The sequence below is a fragment of the Desmodus rotundus genome, chromosome 3 (genome assembly GCF_022682495.2).
Source record: "Desmodus rotundus isolate HL8 chromosome 3, HLdesRot8A.1, whole genome shotgun sequence".
Lineage (NCBI taxonomy): Eukaryota > Metazoa > Chordata > Mammalia > Chiroptera > Phyllostomidae > Desmodus > Desmodus rotundus.
Window position 1 is genome coordinate 187429174 of NC_071389.1, and position 21188 is coordinate 187450361.

Genomic DNA, 21188 nt, shown 5'->3' on the forward strand with positions numbered 1-21188 from the left:
CACAAACTCCCAAGCACCACCACAAATTTAGTGAATTTAGTCTGGGGCTAGGACTCATGACTATTCATTTTTAACTGTCACCTCAAGTGATTCTGACGCACACTAGGTTTGAGAATGCCCAGTCTATGCAGATAACGCAGCCTAGACCACTGGTTAAGGTACGAGGAAGCCACTCCCATTCGTGCCTTGTTCTGACATGGAGATGCTTTTCTCCTTACATCAATATGTAATAAATTTCTTGCCATTCCTACTGTGAAGGTAAGAAACATAACCCTCTATTTCTGGGAAAGAAGGTGACCTCAAAAGGTGTGTTACTTACTATTGATGGTGTCAGCCAAAATCTTAAGTTGCTGGGTACTGTCCAAGACCTCCATCCTTTGGGTGTATGGGTCATAATGAACAGAGAAGGGCCGTGGGATTGTAGCAGCAAAGCTCCTGAAACCAAAACCATAAATCTGAGTGAAGGGCACCGTTTGGGGAAAACGTCATTCTGAAAGATTTCTCAGTGGCATTTCTAGTAGTAGCACTGAAAACTCAGTAGAACAGGGATTTAGAAGCCAGGCTGAGAAGTAAAGTGGGGTTTTAATGGGGTCTTCTTGGGAACCCTTTGCTGTTTTTATGTCTGTATGAATATACAAATACATGTATGCACATATTTTTGGGGGGTCACTACCTCCAAAAAGAGGCAGCTTAAAAGCACAGATTACAATAAGGCCAAAATTCTCATTGTTACAAAAATGAAATAAAAAGAGTAAATAAAATCCAGCTAAAGAATGTTACAGAAAAAAATAATCTCTGAGATGCTTGGAAGTCAGTGCAAGAAGGGAAATACATCTCTCAAGGGCTGAAGAAAACACGACATTATTATTAATGAAATTTAGCATGGCTCGAGTGCCTCCTATGTACCAAGAACTATGTTGAGCTCTCAATGTTCTATACTCTTTATAATTATTATTCCTATTTTAATCTTCATAGAAACACTAGTAGGAAGGTACTATTATTATTCCCATTTTACGGGTGATAAAACTGAAGCTTGAGAAGGCAAAGTGACTACCAAGGTCACACTGACAATTGTGAAGCTGGGAAGAGACCCAGATAATCTGATCCTTCACTAAGCCTGTGTTCTTCCTTACTCCTGGGTCTGGGAGAAATGCACCATCAGAGCTTTATGAGGGACATCAAGCAATATATTTAACAAGATATTCCAAAATGAACTATAAAATGCAAAGATATCACGAATGATATTTCTAAGTTGGCTTCTGGTAACAGGAGAAGCTGCCATACTGAGAAGACAGTTATAAGGGAGGCTAATAGGGCTCTCCAAATTTAGCAAGAGTGGTGGAGCACAGTGGTTGAATACCCTAGGTCCAGAGCCGGAATGACTGGGCTCACATCTGCCTCTTCCAATGACCACCCCTGTGGCCATGGGCAAAGGGTCCTCTATTCCTGTTTCCTTATTCCTCTGTAAAATTGGAATGAGTAGAACTACCTCAGAGGGCTGTAGCGAGTGCAGTTGTAGCACAAAGCAAGTACTACATGCATGCTAGCTATGATCATTTATGAGTGACTCGGGACTCATGAAGAATAAATGGTTAAGTATATACCTTTTCACCTCTTCTCTGGAAAGAGCTTTCTCAGCCCAGCTGCTGACATGAACCGTGTCATGCATACCTGACTTTATTCCGCACCTCTTCCTTCTTATTCCCACAGTGCACCTCATTTTTGCTTTGGGTCATCTACCTCTGCTCTACCTCTGTACCTCAGTTGAGCAATGAGTCTCAAGGCCCAGGCCTCCTTTGGCCAATGAGTAAGAACATGACCATACTGATCCTTGTCTCTGCCTGGAAGTTGAATCTTGAAACTGAAAGAGGTTCATGTTGGTTTCTCTTAACTGGAAGGCACTGTGGGAGTCCCAGAGATGCCCAGATCCCTTCCTGTTTGAGTCTTCTTTTTAGAACTCTCTTTGGCTCTGCAAGATACCTCTCTGTGGCATGGAGCTTTTGTGGGTGTCTCCTCTGGACCCTGAACACTAGCAAAGCAGGTGGGGTTTCAAAGGCCTGAGAGGCCCAGGTCCCGGCAATCCCTTCCCTGTGGGTCTGGGACTGATTACTTCCTGAATGAGGGAGTCCTGGCCACTAGGACTCATCCCAATGTGATCCCAGTGTGAAAGGTACTGGCTCTGAGCCCCACTGGCCAGGTCCAAACCCTGGCCAAGTCACTTGCTAGCTGCATGACCCTGGGTGAGTTACTTACACCCCTCTATGCTTCTGCACCCTCATCTGCAAACTTTGTAGCCTTATTTGAAGATTAAATGAATCAATACATGGAAAGCACTCAGAACAGTGTTTAGCAATAATAATAATAGGCATCTTATCTGTTGTTCTTGCTGTTATTATCATTATCATTATCATTACCCAGGTGAAATGTTGCACTAATCCACTAAGACCCATAACCCTAAAGGGGTCACAAGAATGGCAGAGTGGAACCTTTAGGGGCTCATGGGAGGCTAGGCTCATAGTGAGGGGTAGAGGCATAGGAGAGAATTGGAAAAGATTGTCAGGAAAATCATCAAAACCTGGAGGGAGAGGGAGAAAGAGCGTCCTTTTAGGCCAAATGTGTACACTCATGGCAAGCATTTTACCTTTCATGACCTACATCCAACACATTGAAAGCTGACATCCTCAGCATCATAAGATCCCAGAGGCCTACATACCTCATGTCTATTATCCCTCACTAATGTTACTTTAAAAAGATGTGGTAACAAATGGTGAGTATCAGGATAGCCATGTCCAGCCTCTCTTCTGCTAGGAAGAGGGTTGCTCAGGTGTGTCAGTGGTGGGGCTATCAGCTCAGCAGGCTGAGAGTTCGGGCTGAGAGTTTCAGAGTCCTTGCAGTACTCCATCAGCTTCCTGCTGGCCAACACTTGAGATTGGTGAATTTGCTAATTACTTATGAGTGCCTACGATGTGTCAGGCAAGCAGGGGTGTCCAATCTTTTCGCATCTCTGGGCCACACTGGAAGAAGAAGAGTTGTCTTGGGCCACATATTAAATACATAAACACTAATGAAAAATGATGAGCCAAAAAATAAGTTTTAAGTAAATTTATGATTTTGTGTTGGGTCACATGCAGCCTGTAGGCTGCAGTTTGGACACCCTAAGGCCTGGGGGAAGAACAGAAAACAGAAATGACAAAATCCCTATCCTCATGGGTTTAAAAAATGTAATATATGAGTGGTAGACATTAATAAGTAATAAAGAGGAAAATAAATCATAGGAGAGGGTAAGGAATGCTGGGGTGGGTCTGAGTAGTGATTTTGAATATGTTGGTTAGAAAAAGACACACAAAGGCTAAATGTGGGTGAAGATTTAAAGGAAATCGGGAGAAGAGTTATGCAGGTGTCTGGGAAAATAAAGTGCACAAAGGGCTTCCCCAGGTTACAGGATTTCATAGGCTGATTGGGTGGAAGGACCTCTGTGGCCACTCTATGTATAGGACGGTTCAATGGGTGGACTTGGTGGCTGCATTGAACAAGGATCAGGTGGCCAAGTAGTCTGCAGGGATCAGCTTGTCCAGACAATAAGCTTTGAAACAGGGTCCCACTAAGGAGCCCTTCCCAACAGAGGGTGAGAAGGGACAAGAGTCGAAGGCTCTGTCTGCTGCATGCTGTTGCTATGGGCACTGGGGTCCACCTCTTGCCCCATCACCCACAAATCAGCAGCATCAGACCAAGTCAGGAGGTCCCAAGAGCTGTTGACCCACCTTAGTCGCCACCTCACCTTACTTTCTCCTTGGCATCATTAAAACTCTCAGCCACATAATACAGGGGCTGGAACTCTGTGACTGTGTACTCCTGGACAGCTGTCTTCTCCAGGTCCAGGGGGAGGAGCTTTGGCTTGTCAGACAAGCAATACTGCAAACCCCAAGTAGAAAGTTTTCAGAGTTAAATCAGAGCCAGTGGCCCCTGTTGCATCCTGCGGGCCATTTGTACACCTGCCCCCATCTCATCCTGATTCCTTCCACACCCCAGGCCAGGGCAGTAAGCTACATTATTTTGCATCTACTAGATCCTACCCTTTATAGTTCATCTAAAACCTACAGTCAAGATAGAAAGGAATAATTCACTCCAACCATCAATCGACAGATGATGTGAGAGCCAACCACACTTTCTGGCATGTGTTCGTATACATCGGTATGCATAGTTCAGCCTCGGAATCAGGAAGCCTCTCTGTCCTGGAGACCTGTGTACTACAGTTCAGTTTTTAACACCCACACTCATGATCAAATCACACCTGCTAAGGTGCCAATAACTTGAGGTTAATCCTTAGGGTTGAGTCACAAAATGGATATAAATGGGTTTTCCACAGCACCAAGAGAAAAAAGAATCATCAGCTGTTTCCCCCATTTCCAAATCCATCAGTGATTCCTGTTAGGGCCATACCTGTAATTCACCAAAAGATGACAGGAGCCCAGCACCATATGCCTTTATGGAGTCTCCTTCTTTGCAGAGCCCAAACTCCACAGTAAACCAGTAAATCTGGAATGGAAAGTCAAGTTGAGAACACACCCCAAGGAAGGTGAAGGCAGAAGATGCCCCAGGATCAAGGACAGGCCTGCCCAAGTGAGAGTCTGTGTAGGTCTGTTCTTGGAATCAGCATGACCTGGAGTTACCTCTCTGTCTCCTGTGTCTCACACTAAGCCATCAGCTGTTGACCAAGAGTTGGCTGAATGCAAGATGCAACAGGAAGCAATGGTAGAGGGGAAGAGTACTGAGGGAGACTCAAAAGTATACCCCTAACAAATTTCTCTCTCTAGGACAGGAACTCCTCCGCCACTTGTGCTTTCTTCTCCGTGGTGTCAACCAGAGTAAGATGTTCCCTTCAGGTTTGTTGAACCTACCAGGCAACGCCATCAGGCTCAGCAGTGGGAGGCAAGGATTGGATGGTGATAGAACTAATGAGGGGCCATCCCTTCAACTGTGCTAAACTTGGGGTGTTTCTGAATTACCCCATCAGTCACTGATTCCACACACACACTTTATGCCCAAGAATTCCCAAGTGTGATTATTATAGCTTGTTAATGTTTTCAAGGCACTTTGTTTAGAATTACATGTAAATATCTGCATGCAGCTAATTGCAAAATCAAACCATTAAAGAGAAATACAAATATAAAATTTCACTTGAGCAAATATAACCCAGCACATTTTGATTTTCTTTACAAATGGCCTGTCTTTCAGGGAAGGATAGAAACTTCAAAAACTTGAGGGCTAGAGCCCATAACACTCCCACTACCCACCAGGGAAAGTGGGAACTTACTGTGGCGAGTTTCTCAACATACTCATCAGGTGCACCCAAAGAGGCGAGGCCAATTTCCTGTAATTGTGGAGAAACAGAGTCATTGGCATGACTGGGGTCTGCCTATCTTCAACCTTTACCCTCAGTTTCAACCTTGTAATGGGCCACAGAAAGGTGACAGTTAGCCAGATGCCCGCAGAAGGGCCCAGAGAGACCCTGATTGTTCTGTCAAGTCTTCCCTAACCTCACATCATAGAATCACAGATCCCTCGAGTGGGAGAAATGATTGGTCCTTTGTATTCACTTAAAGATGAGTAAACTGTGGCACAGAAAAGGGTATTCTCTGAGAAGAAAATCGATTTATCTTTGGCCATAGTAATAAAACCCAGTTTTAAGGCTTCCCAAACAATCAATGACATCCTGGCAGCAAGAACCACACTTCTGAAAGTCAGCTCGTCAGCAGTAGCCTCAGTCCAGTCTTGACGATTCCACGGTTAGGCTGAACGAATCTTTAAACCCTCCCACTTCTAAAAGCCCAACGATCTCTGTACTCCACAATTCCCAGAACCCTACAGAAAAGCAACAGTTTCCTTTGCTTGGAGAAGGCTGTGTCTTGCACGTACAGTTCTCCCTTACTTAGCAAGCAGTTAATTCATCTCTTTGTTTATCTGTTTTAGATATCAAGGAGTAGCCTCTTCATTCAACAGTAGAAATGTTTATTTCTTTCAGCTGCTTAAAATTCACATGTGATCCCATTGTTGTGAAATTCATCAACAGTCCAGCATTTGCTTGTGGGTCAGTCCTTGCGATACTCAGTGTGTGTGTGTCAGGTGGGCTTTTCATTGATCCGTATCTGTGCAGACTGGAGCACAGGGTGGCCTGGCAAGCTGATTGGTGGCACAGTGGGGCCTATGAGTGCATCATTCAACAACCTCATGACCACCCCCTGCCCAACCATGGTTCTAGGCTGCCTTTAAGTGCCCAGAGCATGAGAGAAAGAATGCTTTTGGGATTCTTTCACTGACCCCAAAAGCATTTTTTTAACCTGGTCACCACTGTAATGGATGAATCAAGATCTAGCCTGTTATTTTGATTATAGTAGAAAGATAACAAGCTTATTTTTTGGCAATTCTGAGTTGGCTTTGGATCCTATTGGCATTGGATTCTTGGCAAATGTTGTCTTACTTAATGAAAGCATGCACCAAATGTCTGCTTGAGAAGGTGGGGCTACTTCTACATGTGGATCAGGGAGGCTTTCACGGACCAAAAGGCTCTTAAACTACACCTGGTAGGACAAGTGAGATTAGCAAATTAACAATATAATTCAGAGGATAAGCAATTCACCAATCCCACACTGTGGTCTCTTGAATGGGTATTTAGCCATCTCCGTGAGACCACACATGCATCTCAGGTGTGAGCACACCTTCCGGAAAATAAGAGCGTGCCTCCATGGTGTCAATTTATTTGAGCAACCCAGGTCTCACCCCAGTATCTAGAAGGCTAAAGAGATTCACTCCTCACCTGGGAAAACTGGGCAAAGTTGCGATCTGAAAACAAGGGCACGTGTCCCAGCAGCTCATGGCAGATGTCACTGAAAGACAGAAATCACAGAGTTTGGGAGTAGAGAAGGGTTACAAAGCAAGCTAGACTCAATCTTTCCACATGAGGAATGGGTGGAAGAAATGAAGTAATTCATTCAGGTTTATGGCCTCACTTCCAAGAATAAGTGGTATGCAAACCTTGGGATCAGATGAGGCAGGGTAGAAGAGAAAAGAAGGAAGGGAAAAGAAAAGTAAGAGACAGGGCAGGGCACAGCAGCCAGGGAGTCTTAGGTGTGTGCCCACTGAGATGCAGAGGAGCGCATATTCCTGCGGGCATCCTTCCATACACCTGAGCGAGCTGTGGATCATGAACACTTCCCATCCCGAGTCTTACCTTGGCATTGACATTCCTGGGCAGATCCAATCTGCTCAGTTATTCCCCATAGGGTTTTTTTTTTTAAATTTTAATAGTACTGTTCCTCTCTTACTCTGGAGTTGGCAGCAGTCAGGGAAGAAAACTTACATTGATTTAACACTTTATGTGCCCAATCCATTAAGAACAGATCTTTTCTGATTCATAGTAATGAATTTTGAGGGCAGGGAAAGACTATTTGGGGTGTCTTGCTGACTTTTTGTATAAATTGCTTAATATCTGGCTGCCTGAGAAGATAGCTAAGTTCAAAAGTAAGCACATAGCAGCCAGCCATTCTGCATCTCCTGCTAAAACTTAATCAGGCAAAGAAAGCTTAGATTCATTGAGGCATGCATTTAAGAGGTGTTGAGATAGCTTACTGCCTCTTTCCATTTCCTGTTCCCATTTGAAACTTCATAGCTCTGACTTCTACAATCCCTTTGGAATTTAAATGAGACCTTTCGTTCCCATGGCCAAGGGAAGTTTGAATCATTGGCTCTCAAGATGCCCAAATTTCCAATCAGTATGGTCTTTCTATTTGGACAGTGAAAATCCCTAGAAGAGATGAGTTTTTCTCTTAGCATCAAACATTCAAATCATCCAGGCAACTTGTTCTATGGATCGGTCCACAATGAACCCAAACCACATTCCCGAATGAGGGAGAGGTGGTGTACACTGTAACTGGCAACTGGTGGGGGGGGGGGGGACAATACTCACGGTTCAGGTGTATACATGGGTTTGGACCCATGTCTGATGTACTGGGTACAGTGGAAGACTCGGAAGGCCAGGCCACCTAGGAAATCCCGAGAGGAAAGCAGGCCAGCCACAGGTCGGAGGCGGAAACCAGTGCAAGCTAGGGAACAAGGGAGAAAGAAAAGTCAATGCCCATCACAGTAAAGCCAGAGAGGCCTGAAGCTTTAGGTAGGGAAGCAATACACCCTGCTGTCCAGGAGCGCGGGTGCCAATGCCAGGTAGACTGGGCTTCAAATGTCTGCCCCAATGCTGTCTAGCTGCGTGATGTGGGCCAAGTCAGTTCACTTTTCTAAGCCTCAGTTTCCTCATCTGTAACACATGGATGAATACTTCTTAAGATTATTCTAAGAATCAACAGAGCTAATAAAGTAATTTCACATACCTAGTACTTTGAAAACATCCGATAAGTTTATTGTTTGTTAAGTTGAAACACTTATTCCCCACTCCTCTTGCTTCCAGAGCGAGGAGGAAAATTTCACTACACTTCCCAGGGAGGAATATACAAAAGGAGCACCCTGGCTTCCCTATTGCAGCTCACATGGGCCACCCCGCGAGGGGCGGTGACTTCTCCGATTGGAGGCTTTGGGAAGAGGAATGAATAGTGTCAGTTCCACACTGTCTTCCCTTTCTCTCTTGATTGCCTGTCTGTCCGTAGAGGAACACACTCTGGCCTGCTCTTGGCCCTGCAGTGGACTATACACTGTGCCGATGAACTGTCAGGTAAGTACCCCTAATCTAGGGGTGAAATGCCAGGAAGCCCACAGGGGCTGAGCATCTCTACCACATTCTCTCAGCTGCTTTATCAGTAATAGAGCTGACATTCAGTGCTGAATTAACGACCCCTCCTGGCAGAGAGGGAAACACTTATCTTCCTGGAAATGATGTGAAGAGGCCAGTCACCCCAATAATGGATTTCCCCACTGAGGTGCTTGGAGTCCAAATGCACTGAGCACCTACCGTGGATGTATCACTATGGTGGTGCTGTCCCATGCAACATCTTACTTTATTCTCACAATTGCCCTGGGAGAAAGGCTAAAAGGCAGACTCCATTGGACCGAGGACAAACTGAGGTCAGTTCACCCAGCTGGAGAAAGTCAGAGCATGATTCACTCCAGATGCGTGTATATAGCCTTAGAGCTCAGGGCTCTTAACACTGCCCCACCGTAACACCTTTCCTACACAGAGGCACACTGCAGCCATCTCACTGCATAGCAGAGGTGCGAGGAGAGCCCTGACCGAGAGACCTGCGCTTTGAGTATGAAAAAATAAAACACTTTTCAGGGGTATTGATAAGGCAAAATTCATGCCTGGTGCCTTTGTGGGGAGGCACAGCTCAGCAGTGATATTTTATTTTTCCTGGGAGGATGAACCCGAGTGCATTGCCACAAACACACTTCCTTTCCTGCCCCTTTACCCTTGGCCCTGAGGTGGACTCACACTGCAGGAACTGAGAAATCTCTTCCAGCTGGGGAATGTTATCTTCACGGAAGCCGCAGTACTTCTCCAGCAGCGGGAAGATGTGATTGTGCTCGTAGCAAGCGTGGGTTTTATACAAGGTCTTCAGGTTCCTGAACACCGTCCCCCATGTTTTCTTTTCTTCCTCTGTGTATTCCACTCGCGGGATGGGCTGCCCACTAGAATACAGGCATGAGTTATTCGTCTCTGGAAGGGCAGGTGCACAGTGGTGGATGAAGGAGCATCAGCAGAGGGAGATGGTCCAGGGTCTGTGAGCTGCCACCACCTGGACTCCGTAAGTTATTTGAAAGAGGGACATTCCACTTATTGATGTAGAAAACATTCAACTGATTTGATTAAGCAGTGATACAAGATCTCACCTCACCCATTGCACCAAGCACTTGCTGTCACACTGGGAAGTCACTTGGCCTTTCTGCTCTCTCATCTCTCCAGTTGTTTAGGTAAGATGGAAATTCACTTACCTTCTGAGGCCAGACAGGTAATGTAAATGTGTAAACTAGTAGGTATAGACAATAGGAGGGTGGGGTTGAAACTACTGAAGAGTGCGTCCTCTTTCTAAACAAAGGCATCCGAGTTCAACTAAAGTTTTGTATTATGTCAACTACAGCAATTATATCTGCGGGCTACAGTGGATTTAATACGTGCACCATGAGTTTGAGACCCTTGCTTAGTGGGCTTGCACTTTCTGGATTCGTTGTTTCTGCCCCTGGGAAGTTACAAAGGTATTGAAATGCATGCTAGGTATACAGTCTGCTTACCTAGCATCTTGTGCCATGACATGACAGAACTAAGGGAGCTTGTTGAAGTGCATGTGTTGGCTCCACCCTGTAGACCATGAATCTGTGAGGAGGGGAGGGTCCAGGTATCTAGAGTCCAATAAGCTCCCAGGTGACATGCTACAGTCTAGGAATCATTAGTTTCAAAGGTCCTTTTGAAAATGAAGAATGAGCTGTGTTCTGAACAGTGAAATAAAATAAAACCAAAGCAAGCCTGACTTCAAAGACAAGTGACTATTATTCTGTGGGCTGTGGGCCTGTTTTCTAATAGGAGGCACAGTGTCTGGGACAAGGCGAGACTGCTTATCTCAGAATAACAGCTCATCATCGTCAGGCTCCAAATTAGGTCACTCCTGCCTTTTCAGAATTGTAGCTCAGCCAAGGACAGGAAAGCAAAGTCACTGTTATGTTCTACAGAAAGGTGGGCACAGATCAGGGGGAAAGACGGATTATTGCTTAAGTATTAAAAGCAAGACATGGTTCAGTAACAACCAGCAGGGATTGTAAAAAGAACATCAGGTAAGGCCCTGCCTGAAGATGCACCATTGTTTCAGGGCCAAGTGCAATGAAGGAAAAGAACAAGCTTTGCAAACGAACATAGTTGGGTTCAATACTCGGCTGGGCCATTTCAGAGTGGAGTGGCCTTGGGCAATTTAGCACCTCTCTAAGCCTAGCCTGTGCAGCTGTTACATGGGCCAACTCTGCAGAGACACATTTTATCAACTGATCAATATACCGAGATTCTATGATTCATTGTCCATGGGTTTGATCCCCATGGGGAGCAATTTTTGGGAAGGCGCTCGAGACCCGAGTATGGGGGCTGTTGGCAGGGAGGGCAGCAGAAGCCAAAGAAGAGGGCCAGAGTGGAGTCCTGAAAGATGTTACAGCTTCTGGGGTGGGAGGAACTGACCAGAGGAGACTGAAAAGAAACGTCAGAACGGAAGGAGAGAAACCAGCAGAAAGTAAAACAGATGGAGAAGTACAGTCTCCTGACTTTGAGAGTTCCCAGACAGTTGGGGAAGTGATTGAGCACGACTTTGGGGTAAAACAAGCCTGAGTTCAAAACCGGAGCATGCCACTTACTAGAGTGTGTCTTTAACAAGTTACTTAACTGTTTTAAGCTTTGGTTTTCCCATCAGGAAAATGAGGAGTTACTGTTAAGACTAAATGAAATAATATAAACAAAGCACTTAGCAAAGCCCCAGACATAGCAGGAAGATAATAATGTGATCTATTATTATTGATTAGCTGAAGAAGGACTCTTATCTATACCTGATTTGATGGCATCCACCTGCCATGCTGGGGCAAAGGTAAGGACAGGAGAGAGAAGTCCCCACATTCTGTGTTCCTGCTTGCCACAGGCCAAAACCCACACGTGCTAGGCCAAGGTTAGCACAGTTCTGGATCCTTCCACTACCAGGAGTCATTCAGAGAAGGAAATTTTCTCATTTGAAAGGTGACTCTGTCTTCAGTATAGAGCCCTATCATCTCCATTATCACCTTCATAGTCTAAGTTCTTAAAGAACCATTACTCAGTGTCCTGGCCAATTGCTAAGTTTCTTCTCACACACATCTTTTCTCGTGCCCTGAACTCAGGAATGGGGTCCGACCTCCAGACTAAGTTTCCTATGGTAGCATCTCTGAGGTTCCTCAGGACTCAAAAAAAGCACACCAGTTCTCTTCCAAATAACATATTGGATGTTCGCCTTTTCCTTTGGCTAAAAGAAGGTAGAGGTGGAGCAGAGAATCCCAGAGAGGAAAAAAGGCACTCATCGGAAAACTGCCCTTCGCAGCTGGGCCGGATCGGATGAAAGGAGAACGCTGAGGCTGGCTCGCCTGGAACCTCACGTGATTCGTTATTTCAGTAAAGCAGCCAACTGCTTCTTGAATGTAAATGATTCTCTTTTTCCTTCTTCCATGTTTAATACGGAGAATGCCAAGGGCTGTTTTATTCAGGACCAAGGCCTTTTATAATTACTAGAGACATCATTGCGTAATTACACAACAAAGCCTGGGAGGGGAGCTGGGCCCCAGCCAGGGGGTAATCTGTTTTGTCTAGCAGGACTCTTTTTAACAGGTGTTATTAAAGGGATGCCCCCCCACAGACACACACACATGCACACACATGCACACGTGCAGCGGGGCTCTCCATGCTGGTGTTTTCCAGCCTTGGCCGAGGGAGAGGCAGGCTAGCAGCCTGCTCCCCTCACTTCTCCCCACCAATCATGGCAGACTTACTGTCGATAGTTGTAGGCTATGTCAGCAAATTGCTTCCGTCTTGCTCGGTACACAGGATCTTTAAAACCCTAGGAGAAAGGAGACACTTGCTAATCTCAAGGCTTTGGAGCGAGAGGCCTTGCATACCTATGCACATTCTGAATGGGAGCCCGTGAGCTCGGACAGTGCGCCTCTCCCTTGCCCTGATTGTTCCCTGAAAATAAAGTCTCAGTGAATCCGAGTGTGAGCTCTCCCGCCACCTGATGAGCGACACATTATTAGCAACACCTTCAACTCGGTGTGAGCCTCTGTGCCATGGGGTTTCAAAGTGCAAAGAGCCTACAGGTTTTAAAGAAATCTCATCCATAGCATTTCTAAAGTGGACACTTGCTACATTAGGCCAAGCCGGTAGGAAAGACGACTACAATGAAGATATACAATATCCACTAAATGCTTGACTAATGGCGTCTAACATTGCCTCCTAACTTTTGACGAACAGTATACGCTTACAGTCATTGCAATTCTTAAAAATGCCATTTATTCACTGCCTACTATGGCCAGTCTGTGTGTGCTAGAAACTTTTTTTTTTATAGCTCTTACAATGAACTTGTAAGGCAGACTATTTTAATGAAATATCTGCACCCCCCCCCATGTTAATTGCAGCATAATTCACAATAGCCAAGACATGAAAACAACGTAAGGTTCCATTGAAGGGTGAATGAGTAATTTCCATTATATATGAATATTGTTCAGCCATAAAAAAGGAAGGGAAAATCTTCTGACAGTATGGATGGACTTCGATGGTATTAGGCTAAGTGAAGAAAGTCAGACAGTGAAAACAAATACTGTTTCATCTCACTGATACATGTACATTTTGAGAAATAAGGAAATGCAAATGTTTCACACTGGAAAAGTGAAGTAAAATTACCATACATTTTTTTCATTCCAAACCTAAATTCCAAATAAGTGAAGATGATCAGTTTAGAAAATATTCTATGATGTGATTATTACCAAGTATAACTCATTTTCCTTAGAGCATTGAGTGGTTTTGAATCATTAAGTGCAGGTAGAGAAGCTGAGGAATCTGAAAAGTTAGAACTACCATTGGGTCTGCTGCTTCTGGGGGGAGATAAGTTGCCTGAGATGCTGTGATAAGGAGACTGGCACCATGATTTGACTTCCAAGCAGCATTAGCATATCCTTTTGGAGCCTGTCTACTGGGCTCATGAAGAACACACCTCCCTCCTTTGAAGTCAAGATATAAATTTAATGGTTGTCAGTCATGCAGGCTCAGTCCTGACAGTCACCCTCCCCTCCTAATCTTACTTAACAGTCAGTTGTAAATGGCTTTCAACAGCTCCAAAGTAAGAAGTGTAGACTTTTGCTTTGCATGGTGCCTTGGAGAACAGAACATCTGTCTGAGGCAGGTGAGGTGCAGAGGGTCATTTCCCCAAGAATCCTTAAGTACAGAACGAGAACCTCCACTCTGGCTTTCTGGTCCCACCCAGGCTGATGAGTGGAGGTTTGAAGGTTGCAGCAGAAAACTAGGAAGACAAGAGAAAAATTCCCTTCACTCATGGATTGCCAGATCCTCATGCTGCTTCCAGAAATGGGGCGCCCATGGGGTGACCTTCTCTTTCCTGGTGGACTCTTTATCTTTAATCTGTAATGTATGGCTTAACTATCTTTCCATCAGCGAAAAAACTAGCTTAATATAAAATTGTGTACCCAGTAGGTGTCAACTATGTCAGAGGGAATATATAAAGATATAAATGAAATGATGGAATACACCAGACCCTGACCATGTTATGCAAATGAAAAAAGTAACAGTTTTATTCTTGCGTACTATTTGTGCTTTTGAAGTTTTCTATTGTGTGTGTGTGGGGGGGGGGTTACAGTTCGAAAAAAGTAAAATACTAATAAAAATCCACCTTAATCATTATGGAAAGTGGCAGCAGGTTCATTCATTGAGATGCACCAACACACACACATGTACTATATTGCACAGATTTCCTCTATGGGATGGTTTCTAAACAGGGTCCTTTTCAGCTCAGAGTTGCTAAAAAGTTCATTACTAGCCTGCAAGGGGATTCCACCAAGAGGCTGCATGGACTTTGGGCTTTTACTCTCTCAGTTACCAGTGAAATGTACCCTTGAAGTCCACCTCTCCAGGAGTGGGCCTTGCATCCTTTGGGCTGCCGGGTGACCACGGGCCTCCGCAGCCCTGTGGCATGCGTGCGCTCTGAACGAAGCTGCAGTTGGAGACGACTAATCACCCTGTGTCAGTTTACGCTAATAGCAGCAATGTCAGTGGCGCTGCATGTAATTTATTTATAATCACCCTGTCTCAATTAAGCTAATAGCAGCAATTTTGGTTGCACCGTGGGTAGCCAAGTATGTTTTGACAGGAAAATATATTGTGGTGAAGAAGTGCTGAGGGGAGGAGGGAGAGGGAGGACAGATGGAAGAAAGCAGGGAGAGTTCTACAGGATGCAAAGTCAACCTGTGATCATTCCCCTTACTCTCGGGACTTTTGTTACTTGAGGGTGTGGAAGAGTGTGATTTTGCTGTTGTGGGGGCTTGGGGGAAAGGGTAGCTATATGAAAAAGCCTTCTGAGTATTTTTCTAGACAAAGGTCTTGATGTCATCATTTCTGGATATCATGGCCAAGGTTAAACCTCAGAAATGCCATCTTTAATCAGACAGGCTGGAACTAAGAGAAAATAACATTGAATGTCAACTCTCATTGAAAAACTAAAATTAAAAAAAATAAGATGACTAAAGGCAAATTTTAACCTAAAAAAATGTCCCACAGGCTGGATTGCATTTTTAACCCATTTGATCGCTGGAGGTGTGGCCACAGGTTGGTCAGTTCACCTCTCGCAGCCTTAGTTCCTTCACCAGTAAAATGAGACAGTTCCTGGTAGCGACCTCACAGTGCTGGGTGGATTGGATCAAGTAAAATCTTGAGTAGAAAGAAGACGATCGCCCCGACTGGTGTGGCTCCGTTGGTTGGGCATTATTCCACAAGACAAAGGCCACCAGTTCGATTCCTGGGCAGGGCACATGATTGGGTTGTGGGTTCTGTCCCTAGTCAGGGCACCTGTGAGAGGCAACCAATCATGTTTCTCTCTAGCACTGATGTTTCCCTCCCTCTCTCTCTCTCTCCCTTCCTCTCTCTCTCTAAAAATACATAAATAAAATCTTGTTTTTAAAAAGGAGAAAATCAAAAAACAATGCATTTGTGCACAATGGTGGGAAGTCCAGGAGCCGAGACGTTTTGCTCAGAACGCAAAAAGGATACTCCCTGGAATGGTCACCAAGCCCCATCGCCCATCCTTGGGCTTTTTAAACAGCACCTAGAGAACTCTCCCCTTGCTATTTATATCCCACCTGGGCCAGTTAGGAGAGGCTTCTTGCCTCTTATCGGTCCCAAGCGAACAGGAGGCAGGTCAGTACATAGGAGACAGGAAGTTCTCAAAGTGACATTTTAAAAATATCTACCACTGTCATCCTGCAGACACGGGCCAAAGGCCTGCAAACCAAGGGAGACAGGCAGTGCTGCCCCTGGCCCCTGCTCTTGGCCACACTGTGCTGTTAGCCATGGTCGCCGCCGATAAAGCCAGTTCTGGAACGGGTTCACACACCCGGTTCGGTTGCCCAAGCCAGTAACCTGGGAGGCCTGTTTTACTTCTCTCCTCCTCCCTCCCTTCACATCCAAAAATCAATTTTTGTCCATTTTTTCCTTTTAAATATCTTGAGTCTGTCCTTTTTTTTTTTTTATCTTGTCCTCACTGTCACACCTTGATTCAGGCCTCCGTCATTTCTTGCCGGACTATGTCACTGCTTGCTTTGTCTCCTTGCTTTGTCTCCGCTCCGAAATGGCTTCGGCCCAAGCAGACTTTACAAAAGGCGAGTCTGGTGGCATCACTCCCCTCTTTGAAAACTTCCAATAGCTTCTCACTGCTTTTAGGATCTAGTCCAAAACCCTTGAGATAGTCCACAAGGCTTTATGTGCTCTTGCCCTGCCTACACTCCAACTCTGTGCTGACCCAGAACTGCCCACATTTATATCTCCAAATTTGTCCAGATTCGTCTTATTTTAATTCTTCACACAGACCATGCTTCCCCTACCACCACATTGCCAGGCTCACAGTGGTATCCCCGTCCCCTCGGCCATCCCTTCGGGAAGATCCCTTAGTCACCCCTCCTCCCTCGACCCTGTGCCTGGAGGCTCCTGGAGGGCAGGGTTCGTGTTTCATTAATCATTTTAACCCCCTTCCCTGCACATGGCCAGGGACCCTGTTCACAGACATGTGAGGCCACACAGCCCTCTCTGGCTGAGATTTCTCATCTGAAAGTGAGAGAGTACAACCCTCCCACCGGTTAGAACATTTAAATTTTTAAAATGCAGGTGAAACATTTTGCACAGTACCTAGCATACCATCTATGCTCAAGAAATATTGGCTCTGCATATCGCTTGCTTAATAAATATATGTGGACAGAGGAGAGAGAACAGGGATGGAGGGAAGGTGGGGTGGACAGAGTGGAGGAGAGCTATCCTCGCGCATTTCCCCACTTCACAAACACCCCAAGGCAGATGCCCTTGACCTCTGTTTGGGGGACAATCCTCCCCTGGCCTCATTTCTCAGAGCAGCTGTGTTGGAGGCTCTGGCGTGGGGTGTTGGGTCAAGCATCAGCCCCTACTGCCAAGAGCAGGGTTAGGGCAAGACAAGCACGTCCTGAACGCCACGGACGCACAGAACAGAGGGTCCCCTCCGGGGGAACATCTGCCCCTCTCCGCACACCCTGGAGGGTTTGCTCTGTCCTTGGCCAGTCCGTTCCCCGCTCTGAAGAGAAGTCACAGGAAGGAACAGAGAGAGCCTGGCCTCCTCGTCAGGGGGCCTGTGTACCTGATAAATTGCAGTTTTATGAGAAAATTCGTGACACTGAAAGGCCGGGGAGCCAAAGCTGTGGGCTGGGTCTGTGAGGAGAAATTAATTCCAGAGTTTTAAGATCAGCCCCGAGGACTGGCCTCTCCCCCCACATCCTCAAATGACAGGAGTGTGGCCAGCGGAAGAGACGAGGTCAGGGCAGGGGACTGGAGGTCGGTGAGAGGAGACGGGACCGAGACGGGCTGATCCCGGGAGCAGGTCAGAGGCCACCGGACAGCTTTTCAGAAAAACAATGTCTTTGGCGGTGCTTGGCTCCCGGGGCCCATGCCCAGAGGCCCTGGACAGAGATGTGTCCAAGGGGGTCGTCCACAACGTCCGTGCTCAATAGTAAGGACCCCCATGATGTGAAAAAAGAAAACCAGACACTGGATGGAATGCAGACCCTTCTGTTAAAGTCCTAGTGAACCACTGCAAACGGAAGTAGCCTTAAGTCACTTACAGATCTATCAATGAAGGCATTTGCCTGGGTGGACAATAAAGGACAGGCACCCGGGTGGCCGCACCTCTCACCTACAGGGGCTGTCAGAACCGGTTTCAAGCCCAGGCTGGGCTGCAGCTCCCCGGACCCTCCGCCCCAGAGGAAAAAGGGGGTACAATCTCCCCACCCTGGCCCTCTACCCAGAAACCATGAAAGGACCCCCGCCCCTGCCCCAGGACACAGGACACCGTCTCAGTTCTCCACCGGGTGCCTCAGACCGCTTCACTTCTGATCTTCACACCCCACACACCGACCAGCCGCCTGAGTATCCCGGGCGCTTTCGGGCCCCTGACCCTCCCACGTCCTGTTTCTGCAGACCGGAAGGCCTCCTTTTCCCTGTTTGACCAGCATCTTCCCTCAGTTTCCAAGACCCTGTCCTCAGCTCGCCACTCCCCATGTCCCAGGGGCCCTGGCAGAGCTGTTAGAACAGCTTACTGTTTCCCAAGCACTTGATGTTACCCTCTGGAATTGGAGGAAGTCAGAGGAACGAAGATGAGTTACAGATGTGTGTGTGGGTGTGCACACACTCACACACCTGTATTATAGAGAAACAATAGTTTCTGGGACGTAACCCACAGTCGCCCCCACAGCAACAATTACCCTACAACGATGACGTCACCATCACCATTAAGCAGGCCCTCGGTGAGTGACTGCTGCAGGAGCAAGCAAACGAAGACACCGGGCTCCAAAGAGGGTCATGGGAATAGGTGGGGGAGGGGAGGACCGAAAGAATCGCATGGGAAGGGCCCTGCACTCACCGGGTGGTCTGCGTCCAGTTCCGCTCCATAGCTGAGAATCTGGTTGGCAAATTGGTCCAGATCCTTCATGGTTCTCGGGAACCAGGGCACTGCGACACAGAGAGCACAAAGTCCTGAGCGGCGGGTCGGCAGCGCACCGCCAGAGACGCCACCGAGGGCAGAGGCGTGTCATGAGCCCAGTTAGTCAACGGTGGGGGAAGTTAAGGTTCCTGATAACCATCGAATTGCCGATTCAAACATGAAATCCCATTTTCCTGGAAAACTAATTTCACTTTTTTAGTTCAGCTTTGTCGAAGTGTAACTGACGAAGTTGTAAGATATTTAGTGTCGTGATTGTGATTTGATATCTGCAAACACTGTGAACGGGTTCCCCTCCATGTGCTAATTCACACATCCATCGTCTCGCACATACTTCTCTTTTTGGAGTGGGGAGGGGTAAGAGCACTTACGTGCTACTCTCTGAGCTAATTTCAATTATACGGTACAGTGTTACTAACTATACTCACCGTGTTGTACGTTAGACCCTCAAACCTTCTTCACCGGGTAACTAAAAGGCCGTGCCTTCTACCTTCTCCATATTTCCCCCTCCCTCACCCCTGGCAACTGCTTATCTGCTCTCTATCTCTATGGGTTTAATTTTTTCCCGGGTCCATACATAAGCGATACCATGCAGTATTTGTCTGTCTCTGTCTGGCTTATTTCACCTAGCACCTTGGAAACTAATTTTAAAACATATTCACAAACGTATTCTCTTTCCTGGAGATTTTCTTTGAATTATCGCAAAATTCATCTCCCTCCCACCTGTTATGGGAGAGTGGAGTTTTTTTTGATGTTTTTTTGTTTTGTTTTGTTTTTTCTTTTTTAGCAGCAGAATATTTCATGTAACTCCAGAATAGAAATCAGATAAAAACCAGAGCTCTTCTATTGTCAGCAAGGATGAGCCCACGTGGTCCCCTCTTCCTATTATGTGTCTCCCCGCAAAGGCCCCCAGGCATCCTGGCAGAATCTTTTGATGCCAAAACCAACATGACAGCCACTGGTGAAGCAAGTGCAGTCAGGTAGCAGGTGCCCAGCAGAACCCAAAGAATCCGTGGGTTTGTGTGCATTTGAAGCAGCACAGCAGGGGACGAGATAGGGTCTGAGGTGTGTTGCCTACAGATACCTTCCCCGCATACAGAGGGGCCCTGGCAGGGAGAACAGATGGTGGCCCCAAATGCCTGTGGCCTACAGGGAAGAAGAAACCCTGGGGGTAAAACTGTCCCAGGCCTGAGCAGAGACTAGAACACTTTGGGTTCCCTGAGAGCAAGGGCCATGAGTACACTGGAGTTCCAGGTGCATAGAAGGAGGAAAGGAGAGCGGGAGAGAAAGAAAAAGGAAGGAAGGAAGGGAGGGAGGAAAGAAGAGAGGAAGGAAGCCTGGTCATGTTAACATGTGAGGCATTAGTAACTAACCATCATGCACAGAGTCAGCTCTGGTTTAGTTGCCATTTCTGAAGTATCCCCCAAATTAGGAAAGTATTATGACTCCTATTATACAGACGAGAAACTGAGGCTCTGAAAACCTAAATACCTTTTAAGATCACACAGGAAATAAAAAAGTGGTAGATCCAGAAAATATCAGAGAGCAAAAGTAGACATGGGGGGGTGTGAAGAAAGCCTACGGCACCCCTCATTCCCCTGAAAAAAGATTTAGGGGAAAAGATGCTAAACTTGCAGTCAACCCGGTGTGGCTTCAAATCCAGGCTCTTTATCCTCTCTGTGCCTCAGTTCTCACAGGAAAAATGGGAATAATAGCAACAACAGTAGGAAAAATAGCAAACATTTTTGGAGGCCTTACCATGTGCCTGGCTGTGTGCTTACCATTTTAGGTGGAATGCCTCTTTTAATAGGTGCATTGCTGTGAGGAGTAAATGAGAATTTAGGCAAAGAGCACAGCCCAGTCTCTGGCCCATAAAAGGTATCTTTCTATTACTGGCAGATTATTTCTGATTCTGGCCCAAAGGCTCAGATGGGGCAGGAAAGAACATGTGTGCCATCTAGTGGCCGTACATGGGAAATATCATCCATGATCTGGACATGGGAGCACCAGGCAAGAACCAGCCACCAAAACAAGGTGGTTATCTCAACAGCATTAATAAAGGTTCATTTTTTAAAAATAAAGGTTCATTTAGAGCCTTGTTTCCATAGGCCTGAGGTGCTAAGCTCTCTACTGTCTATGTGAGTAATAAAAACTAACCCTTGAGGGCTATTCTAAAAATTCTACCTATGAGGTGAGTACTACTGGTCTCCCCATATTACACAAGAAGGAACTAAGGCACAGGGAGGTTGAGTGGCAAAGCCAAGCACACACTGCTGGAAAACAGCTGAGCATTGGGGGTGGGCACGAGGAGCCCTCGCCCCTGTTGTGCTTGTGTTCCAGTGGGGGTCATGAGAAGTAAGCGATAACTAAATTTAAATACGTAACAATGCCGGGAAGTTCTTGAAGAAGAAAGTAACATATGACGATGGATATGGATGGGGATACTATTTT

The 21188-nt window shown here is 46.2% G+C and overlaps 1 protein-coding gene across 2 annotated transcripts in view; it reads right to left on the reverse strand.

The window, feature by feature from the left end:
- PAH (phenylalanine hydroxylase) overlaps positions 1 to 21188 on the reverse strand; it is a 49808-nt gene that overhangs the window by 1042 nt on the left and 27578 nt on the right. For both annotated transcript variants that reach the window (XM_024579271.3, XM_053921967.2), the window contains exons 4-12: positions 18660 to 18748; positions 12490 to 12557; positions 9437 to 9633; positions 7964 to 8099; positions 6815 to 6884; positions 5315 to 5371; positions 4441 to 4536; positions 3779 to 3912; positions 320 to 435 (exon numbers count right to left, since the gene is read on the reverse strand). In XM_024579271.3, the coding sequence (XP_024435039.1) occupies positions 320 to 435; positions 3779 to 3912; positions 4441 to 4536; positions 5315 to 5371; positions 6815 to 6884; positions 7964 to 8099; positions 9437 to 9633; positions 12490 to 12557; positions 18660 to 18748 (963 nt within the window). The remainder of the gene's footprint in view (positions 1 to 319; positions 436 to 3778; positions 3913 to 4440; positions 4537 to 5314; positions 5372 to 6814; positions 6885 to 7963; positions 8100 to 9436; positions 9634 to 12489; positions 12558 to 18659; positions 18749 to 21188) is intronic.